Source organism: Callionymus lyra, chromosome 17, assembly GCF_982586985.1.
Source record: "Callionymus lyra chromosome 17, fCalLyr1.hap1.1, whole genome shotgun sequence".
Classification (NCBI taxonomy): Eukaryota; Metazoa; Chordata; class Actinopteri; order Syngnathiformes; family Callionymidae; genus Callionymus; species Callionymus lyra.
This window is the reverse complement of record NC_141834.1, coordinates 12,800,751-12,821,797: the sequence shown is the minus strand read 5'-3', so window position 1 is coordinate 12,821,797 and position 21,047 is coordinate 12,800,751. Positions and strand designations below refer to the sequence as shown.

The 21,047-nt window shown below is 36.3% G+C and overlaps 1 protein-coding gene across 1 annotated transcript in view; it reads left to right on the top strand.

Annotated features, from left to right (window-relative positions):
- Positions 1-12,230, top strand: part of efna4 (ephrin A4) — a 50,733-nt gene extending 38,503 nt beyond the window's left edge. Inside the window, exons 4-5 of the mRNA XM_087812479.1 lie at positions 7,104-7,130; positions 8,937-12,230. Of these exons, the coding sequence (XP_087668605.1) occupies positions 7,104-7,130; positions 8,937-9,025 (116 nt within the window). The 3' untranslated portion in view covers positions 9,026-12,230. The remainder of the gene's footprint in view (positions 1-7,103; positions 7,131-8,936) is intronic.
- The last annotated feature ends 8,817 nt before the right edge of the window (positions 12,231-21,047 follow it).

Below are 21,047 nucleotides of genomic sequence, written 5' to 3'. Positions count from 1 at the left end.
TATACTTAATAGTGACTTTATTTACAAATTTTGAAGTTAAAAAAAATAATATTTAACCTACTGGTGAATAAATAGCATTTCCCAAATAAAAAAGGATTCTTTACAAACTCTTCTCCTCCCTCGTTCCCTTCCGTCTCCATCCCTCCATCCCAGTGTGAGATTCCCAGAGTTGATCTAATCCAGAGCCGCCTGGAGAAATGTTAGTCTTCCAGTCCAGTGAGCCGCCAGTTCCAGTTGGGAATGTTTCCCGGGTCACTGTGGGAATCCCGGCGCGGTGGGTTGGTGTGCGTGCGGGATTTCCGGGGGTTTGTGACCTTCACATGTTGTGCGATGAGTGCGTTTGTTGCACTGGGGGTTTGTGGGCGGAGTTTAGCCTTTGCGTGTCTGAGACGTCTGTCCCAGTTCCTGACCCGGGTCTGAGAGGGGTCAGCGTGGACTGGGCCGACACACACTTTTGGAAAAAAAATGTGTGCGTTTGTTGGTTTTTTGTGTGTTTCAACAAGATTTTTTATTCTTTAATTGTTTCCATATTTTCATTATTATTGACTCATCCCTTCTTCCATTGAAGTTCATCCTATCACTTTCAAAAATGACTCTTTTCCTTTAAAAAAAAAAAAGAAAAACAGTTTTGGTCTCAGTTCCCGAACCAAAACTAATCCTGACTAAATTCCAGGCGTTTTCTCTCTCTTTCCTCATCGTCTCTCCTTCTCTTCACCTCCTCAGTCTGGCCTCCTTCTCTGGAGTGGCACTAATCCTCCTCTTCTCTCTGTCTTCTCTATTTTATGATCTCACACTGCCGAAGCAGGACTAATCTTTCGCCCGGTGTCTTCCACTCCCTCTTTTGACTCCGCCCTTTTTCCTCCCACCTCCATCCACCTTTTTGGCTTCTCCTCCGTCTCTCCTCCGTCTCTTCCGGCGGCCGCCCTCGCTTCCTTCACCTCCATCTCTGTCGTGGTGGTGCTGTGTTGGGATGGAGACGATGGAGGCCTGAGAAGATGGATGAGGGTGTGGATGAAGCTTAGAGCGTCTTTCTTCATGGTGTCGGAGTCTATTGGAGATTTATGGAAATTTATCCCTTCACGCACTTCAACAATCTGTCCGTGTGTGTGTGTGTGTGTGTGTGTGTGTGTGTGTCCTTCATTTCATTATTTCATCTGTTACGTTATTTTTATTATTTCATCTTTTTCGTGTTTTTTTCTCCATTTATTTAATAATAGAACATTTTAAATTGTGTCAATCCTACATTTTTCGTTTTAAAGCCACAATTTATTAACAAAAAAATGAGAATTTATTTTTTATTTTTTTATTTTAGATAAACTAATTCCATTAAAAATGTTCTTGATCGATGCTCTCTTTAGATGTAAGATATCTTTCTTCTTTTAATAGTAATTGAATTAAATAAATACTAAATATTTTACATTATATACAGGTTTTTTTTTTTTAGGTTTTTTTCCTTTTAAAGAGTAGAAAAAAGCATTTTCCACAATTATTTAATAATCAATAATTTTATGCTGATTTCTTTTTTAAAAGGTTACGAGATTTTTCATCAAACAAATTTAATTTTATTGTAAATGTATTCAATCGAAAAAAGAAAATAAATATATTTACAAAATGTTTGTTACCAAATAAATATATTTTAAATCGTATTTAGTTATTTATTTTTATTTATTTCGTCGTCATCCTGCCATGAGATATTTTACAGTATTAAATTCATCGTAGACTTTGATCCTATACGTTCTGTTGTGTTCATCGAACATGTGTAGTTGTAGAAATTGTAACACAATAAAACGATTATAAATCTTAAACCAATGACGGAAAGTAGCATTGTGCTAAATCTGGAGCAGCCATGGTTTTAATGTAACTGCACATTGTCCTTTAAAATAAACTGAACTGACAAACCAAAAATAAATATAATTCACAGCTATAAAATGTGTTTTTACAATTAATTTCACAATTTCCTATCATAATAATAAACGTTTTATTTATTTAACTTGGTGTTTTTGCGCTCGTATGTAATTTTGTTAAGACACATTCGCTATTTCTTTTTTATAAATAACTAAATACATATATATTTAAATCAAATAAAATGAATTTGCGCTTAAAAAAAAGTAGGCTCTTTTCCAAGGAAACATTCACATTTTGGTGAAATTATTGTTTTGTTTTGTTTTTTATTTTTTAAGCGTGAAAATAAATATTGTAAAAATTTTGAAAAAGATTTTATTACATACAAATGTTTGGAGAAAATTTAAAAAAATTGCACGGCCAATTTCATAATCCGTTTTTTTTATAGAAATAATAAAATTGACGACACAAAAAAGATGTATACATGTATTTTATCTTCATTTTTATCCCAACTTTAAAATATTTTTTCGTGAGGTTTGGATGGAAACACACAAGCAGAAACATGAATTCACTGACATCTCTTATTTTATCTGACAGGTAGCTCCACTGCGTCTGTGTGTGTGTGTGTGTGTGTGTATGCTGGTGTGTATACTCTAGTGTGTGAGTGTGTGTAACCCTGGGTGGTGGCAGCTCTTGTCCTTCAGCTCCATCTCATCTCTTATCTGGACTTCAATCCCATCGTCTCTCGTTCCAAACCACTTTTTTGTTGGAGCGGCGAGTGTGGTTCCATGAGGGGGTGCCCTGTTGTGATGGTTGGAATTAATTATCCACACACACACACACTCACACAGACACACTCACACACACATCACAGCCCGTCTGAAGGGCAGGACGGTGACAGTGAGATCCAGGTACCGTCATTGTTTCAAGGTCACCCCGCCACAGCAGTCCCCCGGTCTCGTCTCGAGTGTGTCGCTGTGTGTTTATTGTCTTAATTTAACCCAAGAACACAACAAAAGCAGCAGGACCGACTCGCACACTGCGGCGCCGGAGACTCGTAATGACATCCTTTGACTGTGTTCCAGGGTCACAGCGAGGATGAGCGACGGCAGAGTGATGACTTTGTTCGCCTTCAATCCGTGTCCCACTGACAATATGTTTGCGATTATCCTCCCATGCACTAGGGGGCGCAAACCTCTACAGTGGTTCTGGTAGCGAACAAACTACTATGTCAACTTGCCGCCAAGTTGGTGTGTTTTCTTTCAAATGAGGGGCAGATAATCCTCAAAACGGTGTCAGGATCCAAATTCTGAAATTTCTTAAATCCTTCTGTTTTTTTGTCTTTTTTATTGATTTAATTCAATTTTTCTTTTTGTGGGTTTTCAACGAGAACTTAACTTTTTTTTTATTTGTTGCATTTTCTGTAGTTAACATAATTTTTACTTTTCGTGTAGAACCCTTAATTACTTTGAAGCAATTCAATTTTTTTGGTAATTTTTTTGTTGTTTTCCAATTAACTTGTGAAATTTGTAGCTTTAGTTTGCGACCAAGATTTTTTAGATTAAGGCAGAGGCCTAACCAGAACCAGACTGAAGGTTTTACTCTCTTCATCAAGAAATTGAACTCATAAATTCTGTTGTTGTGTAGCTTTAGCTAAAATACACATATTAGCATTGAAAATATGACCAAGCTAACAGCAGCTAGCTAGCTACAATTATGTATTAATAGTTTGTGTTAAACAACTTAGCTTTTACAACTTTACCGCTGATTAGTTTTATATTGTTGTTCGTCTTAAACAGATTTTTATTTGTGTATCTTTTGAAACATAAGTGTTTATAAAAAATAAAACTCTGGTGAATATACAGTAGATGTGCGTCTAGTATTATAAAAATATTTAGAAAACAAAAGTATTTTTTAACGATGCAGCGATACTTAATTTCTATTTTTTCAATTCCAAACGTGTTATTCAAAAACAAAACGGCGGAGAGTTTGGTCAGATCCCGAACTGGATGTCAAAGAAAACTTAACCTCGAGTCACGACGTGTCGTTGTCGTCCGATGAAGGCGGCCATGTTGTCGTCCTTCCTTCTTCCTCCTCTTATCGCTCGACTTCTCTCTTCTCTTTCTCCTGCTGTGAGCGTCCGTCGCATTCGTTGTCGTCTCCACTTCTTCACCGTTTCCTTCTTTTCTTTTCTGGACTCTTAACCCCCCCCCCCCCCACACACACCTCCTTCTCCTCCTCCTCCCATCACTGTCGACCCCCAATACTTTGTACCCTTTGAACTCACGCCTGAACACTCGGATCATCCGAGGACACAGTTTCTTTGAAATGAATCTATTTTTTGTTATTTTTAACCATTTTTTTAACGTGATTATTCGACACAGATTCATAAAATGGCTTCAAGTACAAACGTGTAATTGTGCGAACGATCGTAACACACTCGCTCAGCGTTGCACTCGCAGCCTCCAGCCGCCATTTTGTGTCAGAAACCTGCATGACTAGAACCTCAACATGTGATTCAACGCTTGCTGTTATTTATATTTATATTATTATTTATATTTCGTGTTCAATACATTTATTTGTATTTTATTTCAAAATGTATTTATTTGTACGTAGTTGTGACTAGCATATTTTAAAATAATGATTTTTTTTTATCTTTATTAAAATACAATTTTTTTTTTAAAGTTTGGAAAATTATGAATTAAATGTTAATAAAAATAAAAAAATAATATTATTTCATTAACTTAAAAAAAAATAAAATAATTAAAAACAATTAAAGATGAAATCATGATGTTTTTTCAAGTACAAGTGGACAGGATATTAAATATGTAGCAAACTGACTTAAAATATTTTGTAAAAACTATTTAAAATCAATTTATTAAAGTTAAGAATAAAAAATAATAAAGGATTTTTTTTTTAAAAAAAAGGTAAAATGAACAAAAATAAATGAATAAATAATTGCAGAATAGTGAATATTAAAATATTGTTTAAAATATTAAAAATGAATTAACTAGTAATTAGTTCTAAATATATACTGCGGAAAATGCAACAAAAGGGAGGGAAATTACAAATTAAATGAAAATTGCAAAAACACTCAAAATATAATATAAAATATCAACTAATACAACTAAAAAATAAATACTGATCAAATGAAACTTAACAAAACTAGAAAATATACATTTTATATATTGCGAGGACAAAATAATCTGAAAAAACTTAAACATAAGTCAAAAGTTACTTTTAAAGTTTAAACAAAAATGAAAGAAACAAAATGGTTAAATATATTTTTAATAATGAAATATTAGATAAAGTATTATAAATATTACGAAACAAAATGTATTTGTTTATATAAATAAAATAAGTCATAATGAGTAAAAATAGAAGAGATTGTTTGGAGTTTGAGAATAGTTTCAGCCATGCTTCTCCATTTTCTACATCTACACACACTCTCACACTAACACACACTCTCACACTCTCACACTAACACACACTCTCACACTCACACACACACCTACACACTCACACACACACTTACTCACACACACCCTCACCCTCACTGAGGCCCAGTCCCAGCAGCTATTTAATGCTTCGTTAACCCCTTGATGTCTGTTGGTTGTTCAGATCTGAGAGTAATTTACTTCCACGACTGTTGCTGCGACGTGTTGCTGCAGATTCTTCACCTCCATGTTCCTCATGAACACACCCTCCTCTAACTCCTCCTCCTCTTCCTCCTCCTTCTCCCCTTCCTCCTCCTCTTCTTCCTCCTTCTCCTCTTTCTTCTCTATCTCTTCCTCCTCCTCCTCTTCCTATTTCTTTCCTTCATCCTCCTCCTCTTCCCTCTCTTCCTCCACTTCCTCTTCCACCTCTTCGCCCTCTTTCTTTCCTTCATCCTCCTCCTTTTCCCTCTCTTCCTCTTCCTCCTCCTCCTCTTCCTCTTCCTCCTCTTCCACCTCTTTCTTTCCTTCATCCTTTTCCTCTTCCCTCTCTTCCTCCTCCTCCTCTTCCTCTTCCTACTCTTCTTCGTCCTCCTTTTCCTCCACTTCTTCCTCCTCTTTCTCCTCAACCCTCCTCTTCCTCCTCAACCCACATGAATACACCCTCTTCCTCCTACTCTTTATCCTCCTCTTCCTCATCTTCCTCCTTCTCTTCCTCATCTTCCTCCTTCTCTTCCTCATCTTCCTCCACCTCTTCCTCCTCCTCTACCACCTCTTCCTCTTCATTCTTTAACTCCTCTTGCTCCTCTTCCTCCTCCTCTATCTCTTCCTCCTCAACCCTCATGAATACACCTTCTTCTTCCTCCTCTTCCTCCTCCTCCTCTTCCTCCTCTTCCTCGGCGTGACTGGACTGGTTTCTCTAATCATCTGAGTCGATCTGAGGGAAGTTGTTCTAGTCGCTTGTTGAGATGTCAATACACACTTGTGCGTGTGTATGTGTGTGTGTGCCCGCGTGTGTGTGTGTGTGTGCATGTGTGTGTGCATGTGTGTGTGTGTGTGTGTGTGTGTGTGTCAGGAGAAGCTAAAGATCGATTTAACAACAGCTGTGTTTTTGCTGCGCTCTCCTCTGACCTCCGTCCTCTCCTCCGTCCTAAAAGATCTCAAAGCTCTTCCTCCTCTCCAGCTCTCCGCTGGCCTCTCCCCTGCGTTCCTCCCTCCACAGGCCCTTCCTTCCCTCCATCCGTCTCTCCATTATTTCCTTTTAGTGCGCCCCCCCGCTGAGAAAGTGACGCCCCAGACACAAACACCGCCGTCTCCCTGCTCTCCCTCCCTTCTCCCTCTGTCTGACCTTGTTTCCATCTTCTCAACCTTCTTTTCTTCCGTGCTTTCCTGGCTCTGCTCTCCGCTGACCCTCCTTTCATCCACTGTCCACTTCGTGGTCTCACTCTGTCATGTTGAGCTTCTGTTGCACCCCTTCTTTTTTTTTCCCCCCTCTTCCTCGCCATGGTCCGGATCACTCTGGTTGCATTTGCATAACACCATCTTTCCTGTTGCTGTTCCTTTTTTTTCCCCCCCGACCTTTAAGAGAATTTGCATGGGGGACATATTTATGGTCGCACCAGCAGTCACTCCTCATTTTTCACGGCGTTAGTCGTTGAGTAATGGTAAATAGCTCCCCCTGTTCATTTGTCTGGCTTTCTTTTTTTGTTCCGCCCGTGCTGTACTTTTTATTGAGAAAGTTAAGTGAGCAAAAAATGACTCATCAGCAACTTGTTTTCTTCTTCTTCGTCTCAACTTTATAATAATCTTGTCTTTCTCTCGCCACAGCGTCCGAGGGATCCAAACAGATACAAGGTGAGACGCAAACTCACTTTAATGCTTTTTTTTTTACACAAATCATCTAAATTTTTAGGTTAATTTTTAATTTTTTTATGGGATGAAACTATATTCAAGACCTCAGAAGTTACGTTTTCTCAGGGGCCAAATCATATACTTTGATCGTGACACTGGACAGTCAAGCCAAAAGTTAAAAAAAAAATAATAATAATAATAATAATAATAATAAGGAATTTAATGATGGAAAAAATCTTTATAATAAATAAATAATATAAAAAGTAAAAAGAAAAGGACAAATAAAGAATTTAATTATGTTAAAAAAAAACGTGATAGTAAATAAATGAAACAAAATGGAAAAAAAGGGACAAATAAAGAATTTATGATGGAAAAAATCTTAATAATAAATAAATAAAATCAAAAGTTAAAAAAAGGGACGAATAAAGAATTTAGATATGGAAAAAACCTTTTTAATAAATAGATTTATTTTTTTTTAAAGAAAAAAAAGGGATAAATGAAGAATTTAGTGATGGGAAAAACGTATTAATAAATAAATAAATAAAACGGAAAGAAAAAATGGACAAATAGAGAATTTAGTGATAAAAACAAAACAACGTAATAATAAATAAAATAAAAGGTAAGAAAAAAAAAGGGACAATAAAAGAATTTAATGATGGAAAAAACGTGATAATAAATAAATAAAAATACATGCTTAAATAGGCTTTAGTCTTAATTTGATTGTATTGTTTCATTTTATTTAAAGAAATGATTTCATATTTTACATGTTATAAATCTAAATACATCTAATTGTGTTATTATGCAAAAAAGTGAAATTGTGTAATGTTTTATTTTTCATACATTTCATTTTAAAAATATAAATAAAAGCACTACGAAAAACATAATGACCAATAATAAACGGACAAATAAAAAAGGAAGGAAAGAAGAAAATAAATGTTTTCAAAACTTAAACAAGTTATAAGTAAACAGGTCTGACCCTAAGAAAAATAAGAAAAACGTCAAATTTGTTGGCTCTGAAAATCTGATTTTTTTGTTTTGTTTTTTGGATCAGGACGTCCTTCAATAAACTTCATGAAAAAAACATTCTAGAGCAGTTCAAAGCTAAAAGTTCTGGTTTATCTCAGGTTTAAACTGCATGTTTCTCCGTCAAATATAAATAAGATATGTCTTTTTTTTCATGTCTGTTTATTCAGGCTCGATAATTGGTCCCACAGCAGTTGACCAGAGAAATATGAAATAACTTTCACAGGTTTCAAAGTGGACGCACAAAAATATTCATATGAACTGGAGACTGAGCTAAAGACTCTATATTTAATGACCATTTAACCATTGTGTTATCTCTGGGTCAAGGTGACCCGAAGGCCCGAAAAACAAATGTGTTAGTGCTATCCCTTTCGGGTCATCTTGACCCAGAGATAAAACAAGGGTTAATCATATTACGGCCACCACTTGTGCTACAACTCCCATAATGCACTGCAACACGATCCCCTTTAAGAGTTGTCGGCTTTAAACACACAGTGTAAAGTATATTTAATTTCATTTATCATCTATAAAAAGAAGATAAAGAACTGAATTTGTGTCCAGAAATAGAAGTTTACAACAAGATAAAATGTTAAAATAGATAATAAAGTAGATATGAAGTTGGAAAAAAAGACCCACAATTCCTTTCAGGCCCCGGCTGATGATGACGATGTCATAAAAGGTGGACAAGTTGAGGAAAATCCGAACCAGGAAACATTTTCTTGTGACTTCATTCTGTCGAACCAAAAGAGTCGACATTAACATCAGCTCATGTTTCTTCTTCTTCAGTTGCAGGAACGGCTCCGTACAGCAGCGGGCGTCGCTCCACGAACTCTTCACTCCTGCTCCTCTTGCTCGCCCTGCTGTTGACCCCCTGACCCCGTGACCCCCCCCAGTCCATCCATGACATCATCAAACTTAACATCGCCGCAGTCCTTCCATGACCAGGACACTCAGGAACCTGAACAATCGTCGGTTTGAATCCTCGTGGCCAAAAAAACAACAAGTGCACTGACACCGTTGCTGTTTACGATCAATGGTTTAGCTCAGAGCTAGCAGCCATAGCGCCCCCTCCTGGGATCAAATGACTGGACCTGGAAAACCAGCTGTTTTGTACAAATATGCAAGTCTTTTTTGTGTGTCTTTTTTTTCTACAAAGAATTGTGTTTAGATAGTTAATATATTCTCCCGAATGATGTACATTAGCAATAATATTCTAGTTTTTAGCTGATTGTTTAATCCTTGATTCACTTCCTGCTTCTTCTTGTAGTTTGACTTTTTCATTTATCTTTTATACGTCGTCTTCCTTTTTTTCATTATCGTTGCTCCCCTGCATTATTCATGTAAAATGCTGACTCATCACATTTTTTTTTTATTTTATGATGTCAGCCTTTTTAAAAAGTATTTCCCAAACTGTTCTGGGTTGTTTAACAAAAACTACCGACTTAACACTGTTTAATGACAATTTTTTGTTGGCGAAAGTCGTCAGTTTGTATCTAAAAATCTAAATTTCAAAATTTAAACCAATTGATATGTTCAGTAATCGTCCAAAATGTACTTTAATGACCTCTGTGTCAAAAGTTAAAATATTGTCTTAGATCATGAATTTATTCAATTATAAGTTTATTATAACCAATAATTCACTACTGACCACATCTGGCTCTTCTTCAGGTGCCGAAGTAAGAGCTTCATCATCCTCCTCATTCACTACATACTTTTACTTTTTTTTTACATTTTCTATAAATGTTCATTCAAACCCAAATCTTGGGGTTTTTTTTAAGTTGCCATGTCTTTCCAGATGCAAAACCAACACCAAAACAAATTTCTTTCCGTATCCAAAAAAAAGTACATTTTATAAAAATATTTTTTGTGTTTATATTGACAAAAAGTTAACAGACATTTAAATATTTTTTATAATTATTTTGGCTTTGAGCTGAGCAGGAGTTGTAAAAGACTTCAAATAGACGCAAAAATATTGTTATTTTTAATGACTTTTTGAGGATTTTAATTGGATGCTACACGCACAAAAAACAATATCTCACGATTTTTTTTGTCCATTATCTTTAAAAAAAATTGTATTAACTGGTGTTAATGGGGTTAAACTCCCTTGGTTTTTTTTTCTTTGCGCAAAAACAATCTGGAAAATGAATCTTTGCAAGTATGTTCTCGTAATGTCGTGACCAATGTTGATGTCATTGATCTCCAGGGTAAAAAAAAAACAAACTTTGAATGGATTGAATGGTCAGGAGGTATTTAGGATCTAAATCTTTGCCTTATTCACACTGAAATATTACTTTCAAATCACACGAGAACCAACATTGTTTTTTATATTACCGATATAACATCTGTGTAGTTTTTTTGTATTTTCACGGTTATTGTGCGTTTATTTTTTCTGTGTCGTCCTTTTCACGTTCGTCGTGAAGAAAATGTTGCTTCTTCTGTGAAGACCCGACTGCAATCTGAGCCTTTTTTTCATTACGACCGGCCGCACGCGAGCGCGCTAATAAAAGATTGAGGTCAGTTTGGCGTCGTTTGTTTAGTGACGTATCGGCCACAACTTTTGTGAAAAACGCACACATACATACACACCAGACACTCCGAGGGTAGCGCACGGGAGAATGCAGATAAGGAGACTTCAGGGACCGGAGATGACCTTGTGGTTGAGAAAGGTCGTTGTAATGTGAGGAACCGACGGAGGTATTGAGATAAGATACCCAATAGACTCTCCGTATTAATCGACTCCCACAAGGCGAACCAACATGTTTTTGCCGACTCAGCACCGCGAGGATGTTGATTCTTCTTAGAACAGTGTGGGTCTGCCCCGGGCCTCCCCCCCTAGATGGACACGCACGGAATACGAGTGTAATTTATAGATGTGTTGCATTTAAAAACGTTCTTTTATCTCCTATAATTGACCAAAATGATATATATTTTTTCTTATTAATTCAATTCTGCTTCAAGTTCTCGGTAAATAATCACGTTTGCATTTGTTCTCCCTGATGATGATGATGATGATGATGATGGTGGTGGCGTGTCGTCTCTAAACACAGAGCTGGACATCCAAATAAATGCATTTCCATTTATATAGTCTGTAATGTGGAAGCTGTTGTGAGGCCGGAGAAGCAATCTTACTGGATAATAGTGCTAATGCTTCTATTTCATGGTGTGTGATGACATGTTTGTCACTCTTGTTTGGAAGCAGCTTTCATTTCGACCTTCAAGTGGAAATCGCTGAAGTCTCTTCTTCGACTTCTTGTAGTGAAGAATCAAATCAGTCGTTTTAAAAAAAGGGAGAATATTAAGTCGACAGGACAGGGTTACAAACGCTTTTTTTCAAAGCTACTCTTTTCTTTTTTTCCCCATTTGTTCTCAAAATGAATGAATTCTATTATTTTCCAATATATTTGTATTTTATACAAACTAAATTATCTTAAAGAAATATAAAACTGTCTTGTCTAAAGGATAAAAACGTGCTTTTTATAGAAATAGAAATCAAAATGATGGGTGCTAATAAAAATAATACTAAGAAATGAAAAAAAAGGTGTTTGACTCACAGAAACGTATTCTAAATGTGTGATATATGTAAGAATTTTGATTTATATGTGAGTTTTTCTTTGGCTAACTGGCCTAAGAAATTGAATATCATACATATTCATTTAATCAAATGTTTGTTATTGACAAAACCTTAATTGCAGTCTTACTTGACGCTTTTTTCTTCTTGATAATATTGATTTGTTTTGCTGAGTCATTTCTCAACATGGTTTAATTAAAAACCAATAAATAAATAAAGTTTTATTTCGCACATTTCTGTGGGATTTTTTAATAACTAAGAGAAAAATAATTAAGAAAGGAACATTGTATTGTCAACTGACTTTTTCTGAATATTTGTTTGTTTTGAGCATATTTTCATTTGTTTTTAATTCATTTCTTATTTTTTGTCGCTCCTTTCATTCCATCGTTGGACAAGTCATAAAGTAAAAATGTAACTTTTCACTTTAAAAGAATATGTTGTTTCTTCCTCCACATGAAGTGACTGATGTCGCCACTTTATAAATTTAAAGAGAATAAAAAACAAAGTTTCCACCTCTGCGTGAGAAGGTAAATTAATTTAAACTTCTCTTCTTTAAAATCATTCTCCTCGTGCTGTTGGACATTTACAGGACGAGGCTGCAGTTTGTTTTTATTAGATTCCGACACGAGGAAGATCGTCACAAGATTGAAGCTGATCAGGATCAAATGTGACAAACACACACTTGTGTAACACACAGAAGGTTGTGTAACACTGACCTCCGTTATTGTGCAGTTGAAGTTCAATTAGAAGCTTTTAATTATCACACAGCGAAATTAGTTTTTCAGCAACTTCAATAAAAGCAACAGTCAACAGAAAATCTTAATTAGTACTTGATTAGAAAACAAAATAAAAGGTTTCAAATGAATTTTATTACTTTATATGCAAAGTTAAGACTCACAAAAGTACTAGAAATAATTCTTCTGATATAAAGATGTTTAATCTTTTATTAAGGGACGGTTGAATTTTTTTTTTTCTCATTGAATCATGGACTTAAAACAATTGTTTAATTTCTTTATGTATAGAACAAAAACTAGGTTATATATTACAAATATTGATTTATTCTTTTAATGATTCCATCCTGGTGGTTTTTTCGAACAAGATCCTGTCAAAATATTTACTGATTTGATTCTATTTACTCAACATCTATTTCCATCCTAAATAAATATTGTCTTAGTTGATAAAATCCCAAAGAAAACAATAATTTCAGGCAGTTACACAACGAGTGCAATAAAGTGTTATTGTACTTTAAGAAGAATATGTGCATGATTTTATGGAGTATAAGTTGTTGTTTTTTTAAATAAATTACAAGTCAAAATCTATATAATACATTTGTGTGCAAATTCAAAACATGTTTTTTTTTGTATTTTAAACAACACTACAGGGTCACAGACATTATGTATCGAGCCAAGAAACAATGATTGAACAAATGTCTCAACTCGACCTTAGCATTAATTTATCCGAAAAACATATTTACTTTTTTTTACTGCGAAGGATTATCTTATTGCTGTAGATGAATCATTGTATCTTGGCTCGATACATAATGTCTGTAACCCTCGTCTGTCTTTTGAATGTAAAAACGACTCAAAATATTCTGACCTGAATTCAACGTTTTGTGGAGCGAGTTCGGAAACACTTTCACCACCTGCTGACAGGTTGAATTAAACGTGATATTTTAAACTAAAATAAAAAAAAACTCTTAGATTATCTCACATCAAATAAGTGTCTCAACCATTAGAGCCAGACATTAATAATCGATCTGGCTGATCCAGATTGATCTGAGGTTTTACATAAACATCTTGTTTTTTTTTTAACTCTTAAAAAATGTTCTAATAACCTCGATCCGTCCCGAACACTCGTCGTCTGTCCCTCGCTCTCCCTCCGGCGTCTGGTCTCGGCCTCGTCTGTTCAATAAAGCAGAGACGAAGAACAATGGTCCAGGATCAGCGCGAGGCTCTGACATCTCTTGCACATGTTGCATGGACTCCACTCGTATAATCAGATCGGTGGAGGCCGGAGAGATGGTTGAAGCGTTTACGTCATTTGCTTTGACTTTCATTTCTGTTTCGTCCCGAAAACACTTTGACTTCTCCTCGGGACAAATCTTTTCATCTTTAATCTTTGACAAATTGTTTCAAACTAACTTTCGTCTAGGAATCTGCAGCGAAGTTCTTTTGACGAGTGAAAGATGAAAGGATGGAAGGAGTCATGACAGAGCAGTAGAGGAAACGGTTGCAGCAAAGTACCAGACAGTGATGACGATGACAGCATAATTATTTGATAGATAGATAGATAGATAGATAGATAGATAGATAGATAGATAGATAGATAGATAGATAGATAGATAGATAGATAGATAGATAGATAGATAGATAGATAGATACTGTAGATAGATACTGTAGATAGATACTGTAGATAGATACTGTAGATAGATGGATGGATAGATAGATACTATAGATAGATAGATAGATAGATAGATAGATAGATAGATAGATAGATAGATAGATAGATAGATAGATAGATAGATAGATACTGTAGATGGATGGATGGATGGATAGATGGATACTATAGATAGATAGATAGATAGATAGATAGATACTGTAGATAGATACTGTAGATGGATGGATGGATGGATGGATAGATAGATTTGTGTGGCGAAGGAAAGACGCATTTAATTTCAATCATATATAAAGAGATAAGACTAAGAAAAATACAATAGAATATTTAAAAACTACATTTTGGCCTAAAATAATAATAATAATAATAAATGTCATGGTTATATTCACCCATTTAATACTCAATATTTATCTGTTCACCATAAATAACATTGTTCCGGTCTTGCGTAAATCCAGCCAATCACGGAAGGCCTAACGCAATATTGACCAATCGGAAGAAACAAAAGGCGGGACTATCTGTCATTACATTATTATAGTCGCTCTGGATTGTTCACTCTTGAAACTTCACGGTAAAATACCAAGAAATTATGAATTAAATCATATATATTTAAACTTCATGAGACAGCCTGGCGTCCTGTCCAGGGTGTCCCCTGCCTCTCGCCCTATGTTTCTGGGATAGGACCCAACCCTGGGATAAAGCGGTTGTCAATGAAAGAATGAATATTTAAACTTCATATGTGTGTGAAGAATGCTGTTGAGATATGAAATAACAAGTAGTCAATTGAATGAGTTTCCCTTTTGGGTTTATATACTTGTAAATCTGACATTAAGGAGTCAGTGCCTCACCAACCATGAACCTCACCGTACGTTACTTTATGAAATTTCACGACGAGGATATGTCACAGATCGTACGAAACATTTCAAGCTAACAAGAAGCATCGTACACAAGTAGTCGTCTCTGAAAAAAAGAGCTCCGGGCGTCACATGACTTTTGATGGGCCAATCAGAAGTGATGAGGACGGAGGGGCCGACATTGACGGACAGGTCGGAACAGCGACTGCGGCGACGAGGACTTTGAGTCTCAAACGTCGTAATGAGCTTCAGGTACATCGTGTTTTTGACCTTCAAATACAAGGAAATTATCTAAAAAATGATCACGGAAAAAAAAGGTTTGACTAGACCTGACATGTAGTTACCATTTTATTTTGTATTTGTGTTTTTTTTCCTATACTTACAACCATTTTCAACTTAAGTATTACTTTTAAAATAATTGTGAAGTAAATTAAAGAAAAAACTGAATTATTGTCATTATTAAATATAATATTTTATGTGACAAAAATGTTTTAGCTAATCATTATTTGTCTCAATAAGATAAATTTGAGCTAAATAGACATTTAAAAAATTTTTTGGGGGGTTTTGTTCCTCTGTCTCTAGCAGACCTGGGCCTTTTGACTGTATTTATGTGGCCCTTGTATTGTCAAAGTCAATCGTGTATAAACGGTTCTAATGCATAAAAAAGTGTATTTTGTATTTATTATTCATTTACATTTTCACAAAACAGTTATTTACTTTTTTTTTGTCATTTTTGGAGTATATATTAATCCCTAAAAATACTTTTTTTAAAGTTAGTAGAAGAAATGTTTTGAAAAAAAACTCATATATACAAGAATAAAATTGCAGCTTATTTAGTTTAATAAATGTCACGGCCTAATGACAAATTTCATTCTATTTTTTTTAGGGATTTTCTCGTCTTTCTTTTTGGTTGACGGCCCCTAACAACATTCACAGGATTTAATGTGGCCCTTGAAGAATTTTAATTGCCCACCCCTGGTCTATAGGCTTGACGGCCCCTAACTCTGTACATAATGTGGCCCCTGATTTGGACTTTGACGTCCGCTCCCCTAGTGGTCTGAGGTGGTAACTACAACTTTGAATTATCCCTGAAAAAAACCTGCCAAAGAAACCTGTGATTATTTCAATTATCTACTCGTTCATCAGCTTCCATTCATGGGGAAGGTTGCTGGTGCCAATCCCAGCAGGAAAAGGCAAAGACTCTTGATTGACTCCGACATGCGGGTAAGTGGTTCAGTTCAGATGAAGTTAATTGGAAAACACTCGTCTCGAACACCGGGCCGTTCATTTGACGGAACCAGTCGTGATTTTGACGCGACCGGGTTGATTAATGGAAAAACAAAAAGTCGAAATTTGCGAGAAGAGAAGCCGCGGGAGACGTCAAAGTTGTTGTTTTTGAGGAAATAAAAAACTTAAGGTGTTGCGTGGTCTAGAGAAAGAACACTCACCTGCGACGACAGATTAAAAAAAACACTCATAAGTCGCCGTGATCAACGCTCGCGCGTCACTACAGTTTGTTTCTTTTGTTTTTCGGAAGTCGTCTGAACAGAAGCGTTGTCGCTCCTTCTTGTTTCAGACGCTGTAATTATTTCCGCGACACTTCCAGCTGTCACGCCGAACAAATGTGCTCGGACTACATTTGCACGACGCAGGAATGAAAAAAAAAAGCAGCCGCCGCGGCTGAAAGCTCTTCTCGCAAATAGTTTCATGATAGCGTTCGACGACTTTAATGGGAAATAAATTCAAGCGTGGTCTGGTGAAGTAAAAAAAACTCTGAGTAAATACCTCGGCGGCTCCTCCAGAACCAAAGAGACATGACCACCGGTCCGATAACACGGGACTTTCTTCGTCACTGAAGGGGTTCGGGTATGTAGGGGTTCTGTTCACGAGTGGATGGAGATGTGGTTTGAAAAAAGGAAAGAAAACTAAATTCATAAAAAAAGAACTAAAAAGAAAATGTAATCGCACTTAAGACAGAAGCAGTTGATAATGATCCTCTTGTGTAGGTTGCACTTGTTGTGCAATTTAAAATGTGTTTTTTAATTAATATATATAAATATATTTGTATTTAAACAAAGTCTAGATTTTCAAGAAAGTAGCTTTTAACAAAATACGGCGTCAATATTGTTCAAAGTTTGTTGTGCAAATTTCAATATTATTTTTTAATCCATTTATTTATATATATTTGTTTATTATGTAGTACGTCCATTTTTTATTCAAAAATGTAAGGATAAAATAAAAAATGCACTTAAATATCGCAATTGTTTTAATGATATCATATTCGTAAATAATACATCAAATATATATTTTTTGTTTTTAAAGCTCCAGTTCCTTTATAGTCGAGATTTTCAACAAACTGTGTATTTCTGTTTACAATTAACATTCAAATATTAACATATTTTTCATTTATTATTTAATTTTTGTGATATTTTCAGTCATTATGTCTGCAGTTAAAGGAACAAAAGAAATCATGCTAGATCTTAGCGATGACTGAGGACGAGTGGATACAGTTAAATACCGGGCTGCTGAGAAGATTGAGGGATGAAGTGGGACTGTCTGGGTCTGTGTTAGAATGGTCCTCATCTTACCTTTCTGGGCGCAGTTTTAGTGTATCTGCCAATCAAATGAGGTCTCAATCGGCAGATCTGTTGTGTGGAGTCCCTCAAGGTTCTGTTCTGGGTCCTTTATTGTTTTTGCTGTACTTCATTCCCCTCGGTAAAATCATTCAGGGATTTCCTGATTTTTCTTATCACATTTTTGCTGATGACATCCAGCTCTACTGCTCTTTTGATCCAACTGAGCCACAGACGCTAAAAAGCTTAGTCAATTGTTTACTAGAAATCAAACAGTGGAGTGAAAACACTTTGTAGCTAAATGTGGACAAAACTGAAACTCTGGTGATTGCTCCTGATGATAAGATTCCAGGGTTGAGTCAGTACTTGGGTGACTTAGGTCAGTCTGTCAAAATGAGCCTGAGAAACCTGGGTGTTGTATTTGATAAAGACATGTCTCATGTCAACTTTAAAATTCTGGTTCTTACTTTCAGATCTATTCATGGTCAGGCTCCTCCTTACATCACTGATCTGGTCCAGCCTTACACCCCAGCTCGGGCTCTGAGGTCTGTGGATCAGAATCTACTTATGGTTCCTCGCACACGGCTCAGGACCAGAGGAGAGAAATCTTTTCAGGCTGTTGCTCCTAAGCTTTGGAACGATCTTCCTCTCTCTTTGCGCTTGATGGATCTACTGACTCCTTTAAGAAACATCTTAAGACGTTTCTATTTGTTCAGGCTTTTCCTTGAATTTCTCGAACTCCTGTGTTGTTCTCAGTATTATCTTGATCTTTAAAGTATATACTTTTTTTTTTTTAGTATTGTTTTGATTGTTTAAGCGCTTTGTGACCCTGGTCTCGAAAAGCGCTATATAAATAAATATTACTTACTTACTTACTTACTTACTTACTTACTTAGTGCAAGACTGCAGAAAACTGACCAGAAACTGTTTCCTTCAACTGAGAAAAATCTCTAAAATTAGGAAAATGTTGTCGGAACATGATCTAGAGCTTGTAATCCATGCGTTTTTGTCTTCTCGTTTGGACTATTGTAACAGTTTGTTTTCATGTCTTACCAAGAAGGATCTGTCTCGCCTGCAGTTGATTCAGAACTCTGACCCGCTCTAGTAGAAGAACTCACATTTCTCCGATCCTTAAAACTCTTCACTGGCTTCCAGTTTCTTTCAGGATCCATTTTAAAATTCTGGTTCTTACTTTCAGATCTATTCATGGTCAGACTCCTCCTTACATCACTGATCTGATCCAGACTTACACCCCAGCTCGGGCTCTGAGGTTTATGGATCAGAATCTACTGATGGTTCCTGAACACGGTTCAGGACCAGAGAAGAGAAATCCTTCCAGGCTGTTGCTCCTAAGCTTTGGAACGATCTTCCTCTGTGTTTGATGATCTACTGACTCCTTCAAGAAACATCTTAAGACGTTTTTATTTGTGCAGACTTTTCCTTTATTCTCTGAGACTCCTGTTGTGTTATCAGTTTTATCTTGACCTTTAAAGTATATACTTTATTGATTGTTTAAGCGTTCTTTGTTCACACCATACTGATATTCAGCTGCACTGAAATTAAACTTCAGTCCCCTGGCAATTACATCCGCAGCCAAAGGAACAAAAAAATCCTGCGAAATCCCCAGAAAAGACTGAGGACGAGAGGATACAGTCAACTCCAGCACACACCCCTTACATGCTACGATGTAATATGGATTGAGGATGATTTTTTTGCAAGAATGTATTTTCTTTTATTATTACTTAATTTAAATTCTGGGGATGATTGTGGGGGTCTTGCTTTATCTTTACAAAAATGTTTTAACTTTATTATCAGTTTAATTTCTTTTAATTTAATATTGATCAAAAAACAAACCCCAAAAGCACTTGACAACGTACACAAGTAGTTTGGTTTTTTTCCTCAGATCTTGTTTGTTTTGGCTAGCAACTAAACATTAGTTGCTTTAGTTGCAATGCTAAAGCAACTGAGCTAACATTCAGCTAGCAACTAAACGTCAGCTTAGCACTGCAACTAAAGCAAATAAGCTAATGTTGAGCTAGCAACTAAACGTCAGCTTAGCACTGCAACTAAAGCAACTGAGCTAACGTTTAGGTAGCAACTAAACGTCAGCTTAGCACTGCAACTAAAGCAACTGAGCTAACGTTGAGCCAGCAACTAAACATCAGTTTAGCACTGCAACTAAAGCAACTAGGCTAACGCTAAACTAACAACTCAACGTCAGCTTAGCACTGCAACTAAAGCAAATAAGCTAATGTTGAGCTAGCAACTAAACGTCAGCTTAGCACTGCAACTAAAGCAACTGAGCTAACGTTTAGGTAGCAACTAAACGTCAGCTTAGCACTGCAACTAAAGCAACTGAGCTAACGTTGAGCCAGCAACTAAACATCAGCTTAGCACTGCAACTAAAGAAACTAGGCTAACGCTAAACTAACAACTCAACGTCAGCTTAGCACTGCAACTAAAGCAAATAAGCTAATGTTGAGCTAGCAACTAAACATCAGCTTAGCACTGCAACTAAAGCAAATAAGCTAATGTTGAGCTAGCAACTAAACGTCAGCTTAGCACTGCAACTAAAGCAACTGAGCTAACGTTTAGGTAGCAACTAAACGTCAGCTTAGCACTGCAACTAAAGCAACTGAGCTAACGTTGAGCCAGCAACTAAACATCAGCTTAGCACTGCAACTAAAGCAACTAGGCTAACGCTAAACTAACAACTCAACGTCAGCTTAGCACTGCAACTAAAGCAAATAAGCTAATGTTGAGCTAGTAACTAAACGTCAGCTTAGCACTGCAACTAAAGCAACTGAGCTAACGTTTAGGTAGCAACTAAACGTCAGCTTAGCACTGCAACTAAAGCAACTGAGCTAACGTTGAGCCAGTAACTAAACATCAGCTTAGCACTGCAACTAAAGCAACTAGGCTAACGCTAAACTAACAACTCAACGTCAGCTTAGCACTGAAACTAAAGCAACTAGGCTAACTCTAAACCAGCAACTCAACGTCAGCTTAGCACTGAAACTAAAGCAACTAAGCTAACGCTAAGCTAGCAAATAATCGTAATCTTAGCACTGCAACTAAAGCAACTAAGCTAACGCTAAGCTAGCAACTAAACGTTAGCTTAGCAATGCAACTCAAGCAACAAAGCCTAGCAGTGTTAGTTAGCCGATAGATAAGTGTAAGTAAATTAATACATGAATAACTCAAATAGTTTCTTGGTCCAGAACTGTAGAAAATAACAAGAAAAGTTTCTTAATCCAGTTCTAATCTTGTCAAGACTGTGGTCGACGTCCTTCTGTACATTAAAGTCCGGAGACAGTTTTTCAAGCTGTCGCCGCCGATATGGACGGGGGGTCCGCCGGACTGTGACTCGTGACAAACTCGGGATTACGAGAGCGTCTTTTATTTCAACATCCCAAAAAAAAAAAGCAGTTTTCAAATGAGCCGAGTCAGTCACACTCCACTGACAACAAGCCCAGAAATCTTCTTCAATCCACGTTCCTCTGGCTTTCAT